The 19,975-nt window shown below is 33.9% G+C and overlaps 1 protein-coding gene across 1 annotated transcript; it reads right to left on the reverse strand.

Moving 5' to 3' along the window:
* On the reverse strand, positions 1-19,125 carry LOC121391810 (vigilin-like). Its single transcript, XM_041523303.1, has 17 exons — positions 18,988-19,125; positions 18,070-18,291; positions 17,457-17,663; positions 17,019-17,029; positions 16,446-16,656; positions 15,506-15,724; positions 14,435-14,562; positions 14,167-14,323; positions 13,797-13,868; positions 10,373-10,519; positions 10,112-10,279; positions 9,897-10,068; positions 5,454-5,623; positions 4,867-5,088; positions 1,448-1,531; positions 1,265-1,393; positions 1-438 (listed from the first exon to the last, which is right to left on the reverse strand). The coding sequence occupies exons 1-17, from the start codon at positions 19,123-19,125 to the stop codon at positions 1-3; spliced, it is 2,895 nt and encodes a 964-aa protein (XP_041379237.1).
* Between the last annotated feature and the right edge of the window lie 850 nt (positions 19,126-19,975).

Consider the following 19,975-nt stretch of genomic DNA (forward strand, 5'->3'; position numbering starts at 1 on the left):
TCAAACAGAACTGCGCAACGATCTTCGCCTTCTTTTGGGTGGGCGAGTTCTGGGGAGAACTTTGTAGACTCGGCAATCTTCTGTCTGAAGATCTTTGAGCTCGATTATGTCTTTGAGCCCATTAATGGCGCATCTGAAGTTTATCTTCCAAACAGTGGGATCGGATTCGTCGCGATATTTTCCCGAGTGTATAGCCCATTCTTTGAAGAGAGCCGCGTCTCTTTCCCGATTGTAGCCCCTTTTCTTGGCATGAATCCAAGGCACTTTAAAGATCGTCTTTTCGGGATCTAGCCATTCCAAACCGGGAAACCTCTTGCTGTTAATCATGCGAATAAGCCAGTCTCTCATTCTTTCTGGCCTTTCCGGTTCTTGTTCGTCACTGCTGCTACCTCTACCTTGCGAACTTGGCGATGCAGCTTCATTAGCCATTGCAAATGTCTGCTTAGATTCAAAATTTCTTTGCACCAAAAGTAACGTGTGTTTTTCCTATTGCTTGTCTTTCTTACAAGCAAAAAAGCTGCTTGTTGTTCTCCTGAAAACTACTCTTCTCGTATGCTTTGGCTGTTATTTATATAAACGCATCACAACACGATTATATTTCCCTTACGTAAACGAACTAGTGCGCATGCGCATACATTGTATCCGCAAATTTTCTTAATAATAATAATAATTAACGAAGGCAAATCAAACGAAATTTCATGGGCAATGAGATTGACTTAGTAATAGTAATTTATACATGTATTATAATCATACCATTGCTAAGACGTAGTCATAGCAACCAGTATCACCAATAACAAGTACTATAAAAGAGACCAAAATTATACTTTAAAGCAAAAAAAAAGACCAGTTCACAAAAAATGCCATAGCAAAAAAGAGTCCATTAATATCGGACAAGGATCTAAATATTTAATTAGGCAGCTTTGGGCCAGTTGAAGGTCCCCAAGTTGGTGTCCTCTGAGAAACAGAGGACCCTATAGCAGGGAAGTCATCAGTGGTTGTGCCAGACCACGGAGCCTGTTTTACAACAAACCCTGAGGATAATGATTGAGTTTTTTTGCTCCTTGTGCTGGATAGTTCGTCGAGTATATTGGTTAATTAGATCTTGTTCTTCTTGTTTGTCAATAACATCTTGCATCTAAGGGTAGAGAGAGAGAGAGAGAGAGAGAGAGAGAGAGAGAGAGATGGATAAGGACAACTTATCAAAAAATGAATGAATGTTGCTACAGTGATCAACAAGTGGATGGTATATTAGTATTTTACTTACATGTTCTTCTGCAGTAAGTAACAAATAATCTTTAGCATCTTCCACATTCTCTTCCAGTCCAGTGACTGTCACAATGGAGCTTGATTTGTCCTTGGGAAAACGAATGTTAACACTGAACTTTTCCATCACCTAGTAAAAAAAAGAATTGATTGAATAAATACACAATTGTTGACAATGAATTACTTTAGCAATGGCCTTTCCTTTAGCACCAATGAGTTTACTATGTACACGATGATCAATCTCTACCTCTTCAGTGATTTGCTCCTCCTGTGAAACAAAAGAATCATAGGAGAATGAATTGTGAATATGGATTTTAAAAGAAATGAATGGAATGAACAGACAGATGGTCTATTGATGTATTTGGATCACACATCTATTAGTAGTAGAGGTACAACGATTCAGTTGTTTTCATTCTGGATGGTGCCTTTAATTAAATTTACAGATTAAAGAGAAGAGCCATCAAATCTAAGGAATGAACTACATCCTAACAAAGCAAGGATGTCTCCCACATGATCTACAATGGTGCATATCAAAGGTTGACTGTTGAACCAGAAGAATTTCAAGCAGAAGCTAACATACCATTAAGAGCAACTATATAGTAGTAACGTTATAGATTAAAAATTAGGTATGACATTCCAAGCAATCTTTTGCTGTCTCAAAGATCACAAATGAAATCCTCTTAAACAATCAAACAACTTCAACTTTTTTAAAACAGTTAGCTTTCCTCCTTGATCCTTGCACTAAATAAACACAGGTGTTGCCAGGGACAAATACACAATGGATGGACGGATAGATATAATGGATAGATGAATGAATGTATACATAAATCCCTTAACTCTAGTTAATACCATAGGTATGTATATATATATATATATATATATATATATATATATATATATATATATATATATATATATATATATGTATATATATATATATATATATATATATATATTAATATATATATATATATATTAATATATATATATATATATACACACATACATACATAAAGATAATGAGGTTGTATTGAGTTCCTTTGTGTTTCCTTCTCATGAATGACCAGTTTAGTTGATAAAACATTGACAACTCACATATATTACTCTCAATATTAACATATTTAATTGTGATTCTTTCTCAGAAAGTTTATCAAGCTTCACACAACCATTGCATAAACCTTCCTTAAATATCATAACACTTATGGCTACCTCCAGATCTCATCTAGACTATCACTTTAACCTAGGGAGTAACATTACAATACGCAAAAAGATTCATCGATCATGTGCAGATGTGTTGATACAGTGATACTAGAAAACGTGATATAAAAAAAGCACAGCACACCCTGATGTGTGGATTTACGAGTATTCATGACCTGATGGGCTGGAATTTATTGTGGTGATTGCACCAGTTGTTACAGACTTTCTCCAAGCAAACACTTTGATTAAATTATAAAATTATCATACTGCGTTATCGCCACTTTTAAATATACTGCAATCAACAGGTAACATTATATTATTTAATATATCACATACCATACAATACAGACAATATACACAGCACAGATATATACATTTATAAGACAGACTATATGGGCGTGTAGGTACGCTCTATAGGGCTACATATCGTGACATGCTTTCAAATGGACTCTATAAGGTAGTCAGTGACCTAATCTACACCCATTTTTAATTAGAACTTGTTCTAAGCTCCAGTTCTTGGTCTGGTTAGCACTTTAGCATGTTGTGTTTTTAACAGGAATAACTTTCAAGTTCCAAGCATTCCTATTACCTAGTAATCAATACCACATTAGGAATTGGTGAATTTAATCTGATCAAACATGATTCTTTTTTCTATTAGAATTTACCACAGTGACCTAGGATAGCTAAGGTAGCTTAGCTATCCTAAGTCACTGTGGTAAGTACTACTGGTGTTCACTAGTTTAGAGCTTACTAATGATAGCTATCCTAAGTCAGTGTGGTAAGTACTGATGTTCACTAGTTTAGAGCTTACTAATGGTAGCTATCCTAGGTCACTGTGGTAAGTACTGATGTTCACTAGTTTAGAGCTTACTAATGGTAGCTATCCTAGGTCACTGTAGTAAGTACTGATGTTCACTAGTTTAGAGCTTACTAATGGTAGCTATCCTAGGTCACTGTGGTAAGTACTGATGTTCACTAGTTTAGAGCTTATTAATGGTAGCTATCCTAGGTCACTGTAGTAAGTACTGATGTTCACTAGTTTAGAGCTTACTAATGGTAGCTATCCTAGGTCACTGTGGTAAGTATTGATGTTCACTAGTTTAGAGCTTACTAATGGTAGCTATCCTCAGTCACTGTGGCATGTACTGATATTCACTAGTTTAGAGCATACTAATGGTAGCTATTACCATGTGTGGACATCAACACATAATACATTATGCTATTAAAACTGTTACCAGATGTGAGTGTTATTCCATTTAAGTTGTTCAGTGGGCAGAACAAAAAGTGATAGCTTGCTTTAAATGAAGACCTGGTGACAAGAGATCTTAGAAACCAAAACAACCACAAATCACCAAAACTCAATTAGCAAATTAATTATCCTTAAAAGTCATCTTTCCTAACCACAGTGAGATTGGAGGCAGTAAGACTAACTATAGCTAGTGTAGTTTAGTAAACTTCACAGCATTTGTATATTATTAAAAGATAATGTTTGTTTTACCACTCCCTCTCATCCTAGATTAAGACATTCAAACACTCAGGTGATAAATTAGTATTAATCAAATTGAAAGTGCTTTAGTTGCACTAAGCATGAGCACATTATCCAGACTATTAGGATACCTAATATTAATAAGTTTAGTCTGATATCAGATACCAGTACTTACCATAGTGACTAACAATTTGAAGCTCTAGACTAGTGAACATCAGCACTATGACATATTAATTCATCTGTGCACACATTACATACTTCAAACATTATGTTTAGTGCCAAGTGAAAGAGGAAGCATGGCTTTACTAGGTAGTGATATTACTCAAGCTAGCTATCCTAGGTCACTGTGGTAAGTACTGATGTTCACTAGTCTAGAGGTTATTAATGGTAGCTATCCTAGGTCACTGTGGTAAGTACTGATGTTCACTAGTCTAGACCAAAGGATGAATGCTCAGGTGTTGATTATCTGAGGTAAAATATAGCCAAGATAAATGTATTATTGAGTTTCGATTTGAAAGGTCAAATTGTTATCTGACTATGGCCACTAGATGAGAATGTCACCACTTTCTCTCCCTTGAGGTATATATCATACATAAATACATCATACTGTGTATTATATAATATTATATAAGTACATATAAATTATCTTATTGACAGGATATTAATGTATGTGGTTCGTTGGGGATTTTCAAATAAGGTGATAAGAATGTACATGTAACACATATAAAATACATGTATAGTCTACATGTATTTTACGAAAAAAGAAAGCCACAAGATTTGATAAATGGCATGTTATGTTATGAGGTAAGCCTTAAAGGGTAATCTTAGATGGATAGATAACAGGATGAATGGATGAATAGGGAGGATCAAAGAAATGGATCGATACATGAATGATTAGATAAATGGATGTATGTACTAACCAGTTCACGAACAATCTTCAAGATAGCATCTTTAGCAGAATGTACTTGATGCTCATATCCAATTATGGTGATCTCATCGGATTGGGCGTGGTCTTTTTCAGGCAGCTGTATATGAACTCCATGATCTTCACGTATCTTGTTAATAGTGGCCCCACGACGACCAATTATATTTGGATGATACTTAGGATTAACCTTGATCACCTCTGTGTAACTACGAAGTTCCTATATGCAAATAACAATGACTAAACAAATTATAATAAAGATACATTGTTTAGATACTACATAATTGAAGCCAAATATAGATCATAACAAATTCCAAATTACTTTTATCATACTAATATGTTTTAACTAATTAGTTCCTTTTCCTCCTCATTAATGGATACCTTTTAATATCAGATCAACTACTCTACATACACAAAACGAAACAGAGATTCACTTCCAGATACATTATGACGAAGCAACTTCTCTATAATAGGTTAGTTACTACGACACTGACCTCAAAACATAATTACATCATTGTGATACAAATCTCCCAAAATAGAACCAAGATATATATAAAAACTAAAGTTCCATACATATGCACTTACTCGTTCTTCCTTTTCAGCCTCTAGTTCCAAGACACGCCTCTCCAACGCTTGCCTGGCATCATCACAGTTTTGCACAGGGCCATGAAGAGTAATCTTGCTCTCTTGTCGTTCCAGAGGAGGGACTTCAACAGAGACACCATACTTGTCAGCAAGTGTGCGTATTTCTTGACCTTGAGGTCCGATAATAAAACGATGAAACATAAAAGGAACAGCTACATACACTGTAACTGGTACTAGATCCTGGAGAATAGATATATTTAATAAATGGATGGATGGACAGATAGATGAATACTGAATGAATGGATGAATAGATGAACAAATAGGATAGATGAACAGATAGACAGATAGATGAGCACTGGATAAATGGATGGATGAACAGATAGATGAGCACTGGATAAATGGATGGATGAACAGATAGATGAGCACTGGATAAATGGATGGATGAACAGATAGATGAGCACTGGATAAATGGAGGGATGAATTGATAAGTAAATGAGATATATTAGCACAAGAGAAAAGTATTAACAAAATAACAACAAAGAGTCATTATATATTTAGTAAGAAATGAGAGCTAACAAAAGCCCCTTTGTTCACAGTTACACTATATTATGATATTCATACATTGTTCTATATAACTATGAATATACTAATATGTATACACAACTATTGTTATTAACAATATTCATGAGGTTGATATTGGGACATAAAACAATAGATGAAGTCATATGTTTGTGTATCTATTAAAGTAACTATCTGTCAATCCATGTATAGAGATAAAATGTTACAAATTTAGTTTACAATATTAGTAATGGTACTATTATCAATAACAACACAAGTTTTTTTTCCTCTTTCCTATTGAATCTCGACTAAAAGTATCATAACTATATAATAACATTGTAGACATTACCTTATAAGGCTAGGCACAAGTATGAGGCTTTAAAAGAGGCTTGAGTATGAGGCTTAAAAAGAGGTTGAAGAGGTTTTAAAGTGGTGTGAAGCTTTAATACAAGTATGTGACTCTAGAGGTATGAGTATGAGGTTTTGAGAATGAGGCTATGAAGAACAGTATCTATCTATGAAGATCCAAAGACAGAATATATCTATCAAGAGGATGTTTTCATAAGAACTCCCACACATGATTAACCAATAAACTATCATCACTCTACTGTAGTTCCTTGAAAGTTGACTCAACATATCTTAACAAGATGGTGATTTTCCTGTTCACAGAGATGTAAAACAGGAGAATAAGGATGTCATAAAGGGTATCTGATAAACTAGTAAGACTCTTGTTTGCAGAGACAGAATGGTGAGAAAATTAAAGGAAGGGAGACATGACATGTCCATATATAGACAATAAATTCAGCGGATGCAAAATGTCGACACACCAAATGGATGTGTGTAATAAACAAATAGATGAATGCACAAACAAAATGGATATATGCAACAACAAATGGATACATGCAAAAACAAAATGGATATATGCAACAACAAATGGATACATGCAAAAACAAAATGGATAGATGAACAAAATGATTATATAGTCATAGTATAGTCATAAACTAGAGGCAGATAAAAAAATGGAGGAAGAGTCATCACAATATGATACTATTATCAGACAGCATGCTATCTAATCCTTGTGTTGTTGTTCTGACAGTTGCAGTTTGATGCATATCAGGTATTTTGCAATAACTTTTAGAGGATTAGTTAACCACAATTTAAATAACAAAGTAATTCTAATTATATTAGTAATTCAATTTATAATGTCGTTTACAATAATAACTTGAATCATTCCTGCGTAACCATTAGCAACAAGAGTATAATATATCAATTCATCCATCCATTCCATCTTCTGTCCATCCATATATCCATCATAACTCCATACAGTAATCCATCTATCCATCCACCTATCAATCTATCCATCCATCCATCCATCCATTTGTACATTCATCCATCCATCTATCTATCTATCCATCCATTTGTACATTCATCCATCCATCTATCCATCCATCTATACATCCATTTGTACATCCATTTGTACATTCATCCATCCATCCATCTATCTATCCATCCATTTGTACATTCATCCATCCATCTATCTATCCATCCATTTGTACATTCATCATCCATCTATACATCCATTTGTACATTCATCCATCCATCTATCTATCTATCCATCCATTTGTACATTTATCCATTCATCTATCCATCCATCAAATGTTTTGCTCAGTTGTAATTTCTATTGGTATGTCATTCACTATTGGTATGTTTGTGCTGAGATGATTTTTAACTAGAACAAACAGTTTATTGTGTACATTTGACCAACTAGACATATCAAAACGGTTTGTAATAGATTATGATGATGTTATTAGGTGAACAAGGAGTGTTTTGCTTATTTTAATATATTACTGATCAATCATATACCCTTTATGAACTAACACTACATCAGTTATCATATGATTTATCAATCAATTGTATCTCATGTAGTTATCTATAAAACATTCTATACAAAAGTAGTGACTCTCCATCCATCCATCATTAAACAATCCATTCCTTCTTCACAGTTGATTACTATTTACTATAGTATATTTCAAGTACACATGATACTACATCCTGTTACTGGTATTCCCCTCTGTGACCTTTGTAGACTAAGTGACTACTAGTATTATTCTTAATAGTAAGTTCACATTTCCTTATACAGTGATACCATACTTGGTGTAGTAATTATTGTTGGGAAATATAAACCTGATATATAATAGGAATGATTTAAATATTAATGTTAAAGAGATTATAGTTTACTAGTTCCTATCATAGGTCACTGCGATAAGAGCTTACTAATAATAGCTATATTAGGTCACTGTGGTAAGTACTAAGTTTGGTGGTTATAGAACTAATTTATCCCGTGGTTAGTACCACAAAGATGTGACAATTTCTTGATTTGGCATCGAGAATGACTTGAGTAGAGATAACAAATGAACATGTATATACATTGGCAAGAAATAGTTGATAAAAGCCATAACTAAATCATAATAATAACAAAAAAGATACCAATTTACAATTACAAACAGCCAAACATATAGGGTTAAACAAACAATAATTCACACGCAGACAAATACATCCTGATAAACTCAAACTTCATGATCTCATAACCACATACTACATACTACTAGTAATAAAAATGGATTGTATAATATAATATAATATACAAACAGTCTAACTGGTATTATAATAATACATACTATTGACAGTCTTTATTGGTTAATAAGTTAGGGAATGTATCATGTATCATCATCCTTTAGACAAAACATGATAGAAAAGTTCAGCATGGAACAGGATGACGCCCACATTTTCCTTACATTATTACAATAACTGGTGCATGCTACAGTATGTTATAATTGCATTCTTTAGAAGATATCAATTCTGAACAAAATGATTTTCTAGCAGCTTAGAGTAATATTAAACATTTATACTATATTAATCTGTACCATTTACACACAATAATAGTTACATCAAATTTCATATACCTATATTATGTGACCAGACTCAAACCAAGACATCTATTCCTATATTTCCAAAACCTGATACAGCATCAACACATTTATTATATTTTTAATTCTATATGTCTTATACCACAACAATAACATATTGTATTTAGGGAAAGAGTCTGGGAATGTAGAGAGAGGGACACATACACACCCACCACCCAATTTATCTTAGGCTTAAAGTCTCCATAGTACTACAGTATTACAATAATACTGTGTGACAGACCAAAGGGGACTTTTCCTCTATTACTAACACAGCATACAACAACTACATTGGGAATGATGTCTCCACATGTAATTATAGGAATACTATCATATGTGTCATCATGAGTCACAAAGTAACTGAGTCATTAGATATAACAGAGATAATACCTTTTCCTGTCCATTACTATTAAAATCATTTTGTAATGTATGCATGCAATACAAGGAGAAGAGAGAGGAGAGAGAGAGAGAGAGAGAGAGAGAGAGAGAGAGAGAGAGAGAGAGAGAGAGAGAGAGAGAGAGAGAGAGAGAGAGAAAGAGAGAACAGAGAGAGACTTCCACTTTGCTTATCTGAACATCATTAGTCCCAATATTATTGTCCTGATTATAGGGTGTTAGGGTATCCTTTATGACATAAACAAGAATATCACAAGTGGTAACAGTATGACCTTGTAAACTGAACCTATTACATTTACAACATTCACAAGAAAAAACAATTCTCAGAGATATTACACAACAGGAGACCACAACAAGACACATGGGGATTTCCTTCTCACCTTCACAAAGTCCCATGAGGAAGTGGTGGGTGTGGTATGTTTAGTTTATTAAACACAAAAAGTTACTTATAACCAGTTAAACATACATCAATATAAATATCAGACAAACACTAATGAATCAATACTAGACAATGTATTATTCTTACCAATAGTGCTTTCTTTTGCATTGTTACAATTCTCCAATCTTCCAGAAATAGTTATAATATCACGTGGATCAATAGCTTGCTGCTCTTCTTCTTTGTCATCAGCTACTTCTACATTCTCAACTCCATCTTGTTTCTCCTCCCTATTTTCAGTGACAGGTTTATCATCCTCATCCTAAAATAGAGATGATTTAAACATTTTAACAAGGGAGTAGTACCTTGACAGGAACGGATGGGGCTTGGGCTTCTTGACGGCTCTCACGGTCTGGGAACTTAATGGTGACATTATGCTCTTGAGTGATGGCTTGAACGTTGATACCTTTGGGACCCATTACGTCACGATGATTTTTACGAGGAATGACACAATCAATAGTGACTTGGGCTTCCTATAAACAAATGAATGAAATATTTACTGAAATGGTTAAACACAACAGATTCATAAACGCACAAAATGGTATTTATTGTAAGATAAAGTTTACCAGGTCTTCAATGACTTCAACAATAGCTTGTTTAGCTCCTTCAACACATTGCTTAGCACCTTTGATAAGAACTTTGTTACTTGTGGATCCAGATCGCGGAAAGACGATAATGACACCACCATTCTCCTCAGATATCTCATGAATGAGCTAAAAAAAGAAAAGTTGCTGGATTGATGAAGAAATGAATAGATGAGATGCACGACAAAGACATATGATTACCATAACAATTTACTATTATGAAAAAACCCAAGGTGTTTTACCAATGCAGCTCACATAACAAACTATACTATATCAATGTACTACAAATGTCACAGCAATGATGACTCATTCTCCTTACAATATGTGTCAACTATACTAGTTGGGAATGTGACACTGATAAGGAGAAGAGTAAGTTATTATAACAAGTGCTATGATAATCAAAGCCATATACATAAAGAATAAAGGATTTTTATAATATGTTACAATAAATAGATTCTTGACAAAATAGATACATCTCATGTTTTGTATTTGAATTAGCTAATTTAACATTTAAACAAATTAGAGAAATATTATAGCAACACCAAAAGACTATCCAATATCATTTAGTTAAAAATAATTTTATCACACAATAGGGGGTGGTATGTATATGTTCCTTTCAAAAAGAAAGTCCCAGTATGTAAAAGTACCCAAAAGGTCATCCTTTCATTCCTATAAGTTTGTGGTTAGTGTTTTCTCAAGGAATAGTCTTAACTCTATAACTGTCCCTAGTTTGTGCTATCAACATGAGGAAAGGAAAAACAGAGGTGTTAAAAAGAACCAAAAATTTATCTCATGTGTCAATCACTATAGCCACTGAAATCATGATGTCATAATAGATTTACAAGTTATGAATATATAATGAGATGCTCTCACTCAAGAATAAACTATGATTATTGATAAGGTCCCATTTGAAATCCAGTCCTTTTGTCATTTTTAAAAGATTTGATACTTCATTTAATATATTATCAATATTATGTTGATAGTTACTTCAAACCATATACAATAGCAGATTTAACAAATGTTATTGTTCTATTAACAATCAGTGTTATCAAAAATTATCTAAATTTACTTAACTAAACAACATTTTAGAAGTACTTTTTCATTTATATCAATGATATCATTAATAAAGTAAATAGAAGTTGTGGGAACGCTGCCAATGTTTAGTGAAACCATAGCAATGAATGGACACTTGATTATTGTGGTTTAAAAGTTGAGGAAGTCCTTGTACTTTAATCCACCACAACCAGTACATCCTGTTAAGTGGGTGGAGAAGAGTGACTAATGGAAGTACCTAATTGTCCACAAATGAGGAAAGTGGCCAGTAAAAATACAATTACTAAGTGGTGTGTAAACAGCATTGTTTTGAGAGAGTTAGTGAGAGGGTGTTAGTAAAAGTCCCTCATTGAAACATTATTGAGGCAATGATTGATAAATTATGAAATTATTAACCATAACAAATTAGGAATGGAGTTCATCTTGATTGCTCATCTGTGACTTATTTCCCTACTATCAACAAATTATTATAAGTTGTACAAATATATTTATTAAGTTATTTATAAGATTATTAAAAGTATGAGTGCCGACAATTAAGAGATTGTGGTTATGAGATGTACAACTGTAAATATGAAAGTGGTTTTGTCATTGAAATCGGACATCTCATCTCATGAAATTAAAGCCATTTTGGAGAAAGTAAAAACAGTCATCATTAACAATGACATCTAAAGTTGCATGTATTATTAATAAATAGTCAGTATCTTTTATCTGTCTGTGCAACTGAGGGGATTAAAGCTCAAACATTTCAAATGTGTAATAATTATGCTAAAATTTAAATATGGACTAAATTTAAAGAGTTGAATTTTGCAATAAATTATAACAGTCAAAAAATGAACTATATTCCATTACAACTAAGCAAAGACCAAACTATAATTAATAATAATAAGTCACTACATTATTAGAATAAATATCAATCTCAATAATTTAAATAATGCCCGCCTGTCTCTGTCTGTCTAATTATCATAAGAGTGTTTACGTCAGTTGTTTTGTTACAATAATTGTGTTTTTTAGTTTGTCAGTATTGTTTCAAACATTTCATTATTAAGTTATTATTATCAATATTGAATAGACAAAGGATACTAAATAAAATTATTATGGTGTTAGTATCGACAATGTTATTTGTTAAAAAATAAACTTAAACACTTTCTGTTTTTCTTGTTTGGAATTCTCAGTCAACAACAGTTAGTAATATGTCAATTGTGGTCTAGTAGCAGTTTTATTTTTAGTTAATAGAGTGTGTAGTCTAGGGCTTACTAATGGTAGCTAATCTATCCTAGGTCACTGTGGTAAATACTGGTTTAGAGCTTACTAATAGTAGATATCCTAGGTCACTGTGGTAAATACTGGTCTAGAGCTTACTAATGGGTAGCTATCCTAGGTCACTGTGGTAAATACTGGTCTAGAGCTTACTAATGGGTAGCTATCCTAGGTCACTGTGGTAAATACTGGTCTAGAGCTTACTAATGGGTAGCTATCCTAGGTCACTGTGGTAAATACTGGTCTAGAGCTTACTAATGGTAGCTATCCCTATGTCATTGTGGTAAATACTGATGTTCCCTAGTCAAAATTTACCAGTATTGGTAGATCACTGTGGTTAGTACCAATGATCATTCTCAAACACACAATACAATAGAGAGACATTATATACAGGTACAAGTAAGAACTATATGGCCACAAATTGTAGAGAAAATAAACTGAACTAACCACTGGCAAATACATACGTTTTTTAGCAGCTACAGCTGCAACTATAATTCAAATTTATAACAAATAAAGTAATATAGATAGGAAGGAGTGGGAGATAATATGCTTAAAATGTTGAAAATAAAGAACCCTCACCGAAAGTCCTAATACATTTAAGTTTATCAAAATTTCATTATGTGATGTGATAATAAAACAAAGGCTGTCTCTTAAACTGATTAGCTGTCCGCAAGTCTATAGAAAGTGAAGCGGGTCTTTGTAATATTGTTACGATTATATTAGTGTGGGTGAAGAATGCTGGTAACACTTTTAGTTTGGACGTGTTTGCGGTATAAGTTTCTAAATTTTTAGTTGTTTTTGGTAACTAATAACGTGTGGTTATAGCGTAGACGGACCAATTGATAAGACATTATAATTTGTGTATACTATATTATACTTTTCCTTTTCCTTTTAAGGAAGTTTTCTAGTTGACAGAGGCAGTAACAACCTCCCAAATGATAACACAATTGATAACATGAGAATTTGTGTTCATAAATCATTTTTGGGTGATTTAGACCAACTATTACTTAGTAGTATTGTGAAGAAGGGATACTGTTGAATGGATAGATGTATGAATGAATGGATTGGTGAATGATGATTAAGCAATGTTACAAACCTGTCCTCGACGTTGTACAAAATATCGATGGTATTTGGAATCAACAGATATTTCCTCTTGTACAATATTGTCCTGTAAACAATACAATATTGACATAGTTCATCTATCTATCCATTCATCTATTCATCATCTATCCATGCAATCATCCATCTATCCATTCAATCATCCATCTATCCATCATCTATTCATCCATCATCTATCCATCCATCTTACCAATTCTTTAATCAATTTTAACAAATGTTCTTTAGCACGTTCCACATTTTCTTTAAGTCCAATGACAAGTATACAATCTGCTTCATCATCGCTACCTTTCTGAGGAAGATCACTCGAGCACCATACTGATCTCGAACTTTACGAATCTTAGCCCCACCCTTTCCAATGAGAAACGATGGTATTCTGGTTTGCACTTCAACTCAACAGTGTAATTCTCCACAGCATGTTGTACAGCCATTTCTAATAACATAGCTTTCGCTTTAGAAACATCATCCTTAGGACCATGTAGACGAATATCATCACTGTCAGAGTCACTGTAAAAACAAGCTTATTAAATATTCATAGTCCACAAAATGAGACTCTATTAATTACTATGGTTTCAGTACGACATAAGAAAACAAGCTCACTTAACAATAATTAATTACCTTGGTGGGAAGTGAATACGGATGCCGCCACACTCTTCCATAACAGAGCGAATGAGTTTACCACGAGGACCAATGATAGCATTGTGTTGTTTGTGAGATATTCGAATAGTCACTTCAACAATGGAAGCCTATTGGAAATAATATATAATTATATATGTATTATATTGTTTATTAGTACTAATGGTAGCTGGTTATTGTAGTATGTATTGATGGTATTGATGTTCACTAGTCTAGAGGTTACTGATGATAGCTATCCTAGATCACTGTGGTAAGTACTGGTGTTCACTAGTCTAGAGCTTACTAATGGTAGCTGTCCTAGGTCACTATGGTAAGTACTGATGTTCACTAGTCTAGAGGTTACTAATGATAGCTATCCTAGATCACTGTGGTAAGTACTGATGTTCACTAGTCTAGAGCTTACTAATGGTAGCTGTCCTAGGTCACTATGGTAAGTACTGATGTTCACTAGTCTAGAGGTTACTAATGATAGCTATCCTAAATCACTGTGGTAAGTACTGATGTTCACTAGTCTAGAGCTTACTAATGGTAGCTATCCTAGGTCACTGTAGTAAGTACTGCACTAGTCTAGAGCTTACTAATGGTAGTTATCCTAGGTCACTGTAGTAAGTAGATGTTCACTAGTTTAGAGCTTACTAATGGTAGCTATCCTAGGTCACTGTGATAAATACTGATGTTCACTAGTCTAGAGCTATTGTATATAAATGATATTTTAAATTATTACCATCTGTTTTTCGATATCTATAATTTGTCGTTTTGCTTTATCAACATTTTCTTTACGACCAGTATAACAATGACGTCACTGTCAGAATTTTCTTTTGGCATTTCAATTTTAGTATTAGTTTCCTCACGAATCTTCTTTAAAGTAGCTCCACCCTTTCCAATAATATTGCCATGAAACTTCTTGAATATCTTGACTTCAGCTTTATAGTTAGAGTCAGCCTAACAGATAAATGGATGGACAAAAAATGAACAGATAGACAGATGGGTAGACTAATGGATGAATGAACGAAAGGACCAAAGGAAGGAACAAGATATCTATAATAAACTTACAATATCCTTAGCACGTTTCATTAAATAAGTAGAACATTTGTCCACTTCCTCAGTTGGGCCACGTAAAGTAACATGGTTGCTACGACGACCAGGCTCAGGAAAGGCCACATGGACACCAGGAAATCGGTCGCGAAGCTCTTTCATATTTTCTCCATTCGCTCCAATGACCATCTTGTGCCATTTTTGTTCAATTTCAATTGTCACAGAGGTCTCATTGGCCTATAGAAACAATAATGTAAGCATATTATTATTAATAAATGAACATATCATTATAGTATATGCCTTCTAACTACAGTCATCATTCTATATCAGTACTATAAAATGACACACACACACACATACGCGTGCACGTGAGAGCGGTCCAGACTAATTGTCACATTTCACTATTTTCACATACCAGTCAATAAAACAATTACTCTAATATAGCACTATATTGTTATGGCATTACATTAAAATATGTTAAACCCTTACCAGTTTAGCTGCCATTTCTAGGATCATCTTTTTAGCAGCAGCAACACCCTGAGGATCACCTTCAATACGAATAATGTCACTTCTTTGTTTATCTGAAGGAATACTGATAGAAGTACAAGTTTCCTCCTTGATCTTTGTCACTAAGAGAGAGAGAGAGAGAGAGAGAGAGAGAGAGAGAGAGAGAGAGAGAGAGAGAGAGAGAGAGTGAATTCTACAAACATTATCTATTCAAGGTACATACCATTTACACCTTCTTCCCAATGATGTGAGGATGGAATTTCTGATCAATATGTACCTCAGCATATACCATAGTAGCCATCTAAAGAACAGTAATGAATGGATAAATAGCTCACAGTAATGGATGTATAGATCATAGTAATGGATAAATAGCTCACAGTAATGGATGTATAGATCATAGTAATGGATAAATAGCTCACAGTAAATGGATGGATAACATGTTCATACTCACCAATCCATCAGTGAAGTTCTCCAATGACTCTCGTGCTACCTGTACTTCCTCTGGAGGTCCCTCAATAACAATGACATCTCCTTCATTGGGAAAGTTAACTGTCACATGAAGGTCCTGTGTAATACTTTTAATATTTCTCTCCTCCACGTCCAATAATGAAACGATGGAGCCACGAAGGGGCAGAAACTTCTTCAGAAACCATACTGTTAGCCTAAAGGATAGATGTATTAATAACTGAACGGATCAATAGACAAATGGATGGATGAATTAACAATGGACTGAGGGAAAAAGAGAGAAAATATAATCAACTATACTTTGCCATATACAAGAGTAAGAGCCTCTCCCATTTTATCTTGTGGGCCTCGTAGTGTGATTGTTGAGTCTTCACTAGATAACAGAGGTACCTCTACATAGACACCTATTAAAGATCAAAACACAAATGTAACTACTATAGGCAACTTGTATAACCTGTTTAACTGGTAATAATAACCAGTCCTTACCTGTCTTTTGTAATATCTCTTGCACTCCTTGTCCTTTACGACCATAGACATATCGATGTTGTGTCTTACGTACCTCAACAGACACTGTTGAATAATTCCTTTTCTACAAGTAACCAATCATATATAACGCATGCACAATGTCATGGCCACACCCACTTACAGTAGCCTGATGAATTTGTTTGATTTGACTAGTGGCAGTTGCCACGCCTTCTTTTTCTCCAGTAATAACTATGTCTGATTTACCAGAGTTAAAAGGAGGGACATTGATACGAGTGCCAGTTTTCTCCATGATAGAATTAATAGTACTGTTACTAGGGACCACAGATAAAAGGATGGAATTCAGAATCAATAGAGAGAGTCTCCTTAGCTGTTTGGCCTTAAAGGAAGGGAGAGAGGGAGGGAGGAAAAGAGGAGGATTAAGTAAGAGTAAAGAGGTGCTAACTAACTGCATTGACACATTTCACACACACACACACACACACAAACACATTTCACATACACACACACATACCAGATCATCAGAAAGTGACTTAATTTGTCGCTTAGCTACTTCAACTCCTTCTTTGTTACCACTGATACGTATAATGTCAGATGAATCATCAGATCGAGGAACAGTAATCTTAGTATTAGAAGATTGTTCCAATTGTTTGATATTGTTAGCCCCTTTACCAAGAATCATACGATGAAACTGTTTTGGTACATGAAGTTCAACAGTAAACTATAATAAAATAAGAAAAGAAGGAAAAACAAAAAATACTAAAATTACCTAATAATTATCTAATCATTAATATTTATTATTATTACACTCATCCAATGAACCAGTGTTTCATTGTATAACCTGATCAATAAACCACTGTTCCATTATACTGCTTATCCAATGAACCAATGTTCCATTGTACCACCCACCCAGAGAACCAGTGTTCCATTATACCAACTATCCAATTAACCAGTGTTCCATTATACCACTTATCCATGAACCAATGTTCCAATCCATTGCACGACCCACCCAGTGAACCATTGTTCCATTGTACCACCCATTCAATGAACCAATGTACACTAAACATTACACCATTAATTATCACATCTCAAACAGTATCCAATGCACTGTACAACTATTATCTTACTTTGGTATGAAGTTCAGTCATAATCATTTTCTGAGCCTCTTTCACAGCTGAAGGACGACCAGTAACCATAATGGTCAGACTAAGATCCTTCGATTGATTCATCTCAATTTTACATCCAGTGCTTGCCATGATATCACGAACAACAGTAGCTTGCTGATTCTCTCCTCCAAATGCTGGATCACTTGTTTTGTATCGACGTTCTTCATAAGGTACACGAAATACCTGTTCAGTAAAAAATGACACATTTATTAACAAACATCCAATTATTGTGATTTAAGAGTCACATTGTTTAAATTCTAAATTCTGATTCCTAGATGATCGTAATTGTAATTGCAAAAATCCTCTTTAAAAAGCTACTATTGAAGAGTTAACAGAAACAATAGTTCAGTTAAAAGTGCTTAATAGAATTATAAAGATAAGAAAATTCACTCTGTAATCTGTATACTTGACAATATAGTTATGACTTATAGTACAAGTAAGTAGTTGTGTATGTCAGTAGGTATAGTTTTATTTGCTTCCTTTATTTGCAGCATACAACAATAAAATAAAACAAAAAGTTATTATCAACATACTGATTATTATTTACATGTGGTTCAAACTATTTTAGGACTTCCTGGCAAAGCGTGTTAGACGAAAATATTTACTATTCCAAAACATTCTAAGCAAACGTACAAACAACTCTATTGACTAAATTCTCATGAACACAACATTGTTAGACAAAACTGTGTTCATGTAGTGTCTATGTATTTAGACTAAAATGGATTGTTTAATGTTTTATATCTAATTAGGTAGTCTAACAATCCCGCCATCTATCATCTGTCCATTTACCAATTATTTCCTCATTTATCAATTTAACCATTCATCCATTATTTCTTTATTCATCCGTTTGTCTGTCCGGATGTCTCTCTCTCAATTTACCTGAGTTATAGAGGAGGTAGGTATAGACTTAATAGGTCCCCAGGAAGATGTAGAGGGGATAGCTGAAGAAGATCCTCCAAGAGGTGGAAAGGCCTCGGCATATGTAGGAATTGTGTCCCCGTTTTCCAGAGTTGCCATGACAACTGAGATGCCTGAATAATTAACTAAGCCAGAAACGGATACAAGTCTGCAGAACCACCTAAGAGAGAGAGAGAGAGAGAGAGAGTTAAGTAATATTTCATAAGAGAGTTAAATATACAAAAATCTCTTAATATGGTATTTACAGATATATTATATAGCCTATATGATTATCAAGTGATATAAGTAATCACTATGGTAACAATATCTCTATTTAGTTATATTGATTGAGTGAGTGTATGAGGGCAGCTGCATTCTGTGATGGGTGTGGTTTAAAGAACATATACATTTGTAATTACGATCTTATAAAATAAAATAAAAACTTTCTGTGCTCATTCTTTTCTTTGTATCATAAAGAGAGTGAATGAAGTAGATATTATCCACACACAGTTGTTGACAGACCTTCCATGAGCTCAAACTTACTATATCAGAGGTGGTTCTGCTTCCAATAGGCAGTCCGGGTGTTTTCACTATAAATTTAAGATATATCCACTCTGTCCGGAACTTAAAATAGTCCACAGTCCAATATGATAGTCCAATTAGTAGAAAAGGCAGAAGTTTGCCTGGGAGTCAATGTGACCTATTGTGTGTGTCTCGCCCAATTGTATTGTCTTGTGGGCTAAACGGACGTATACGATGGAGTATACGGTAAAATAATTATAATAATTTTTACTAACTTTCTAGCCCCTCCCCCTAAAGTACTTGAATTAATAATGAAAAAAATTAAAATAATTATACTTCAGTGATAATTGCATATATAATAATAGGAGAGGAAATACCTCACCTTACAATCCTATGTATAAATACCTTTTTTAATAAAGACTCTTCTCAACTCGGACTGAGTATATGC

Source organism: Gigantopelta aegis, unplaced genomic scaffold (assembly GCF_016097555.1).
Source record: "Gigantopelta aegis isolate Gae_Host unplaced genomic scaffold, Gae_host_genome ctg2979_pilon_pilon, whole genome shotgun sequence".
Lineage (NCBI taxonomy): Eukaryota > Metazoa > Mollusca > Gastropoda > Neomphalida > Peltospiridae > Gigantopelta > Gigantopelta aegis.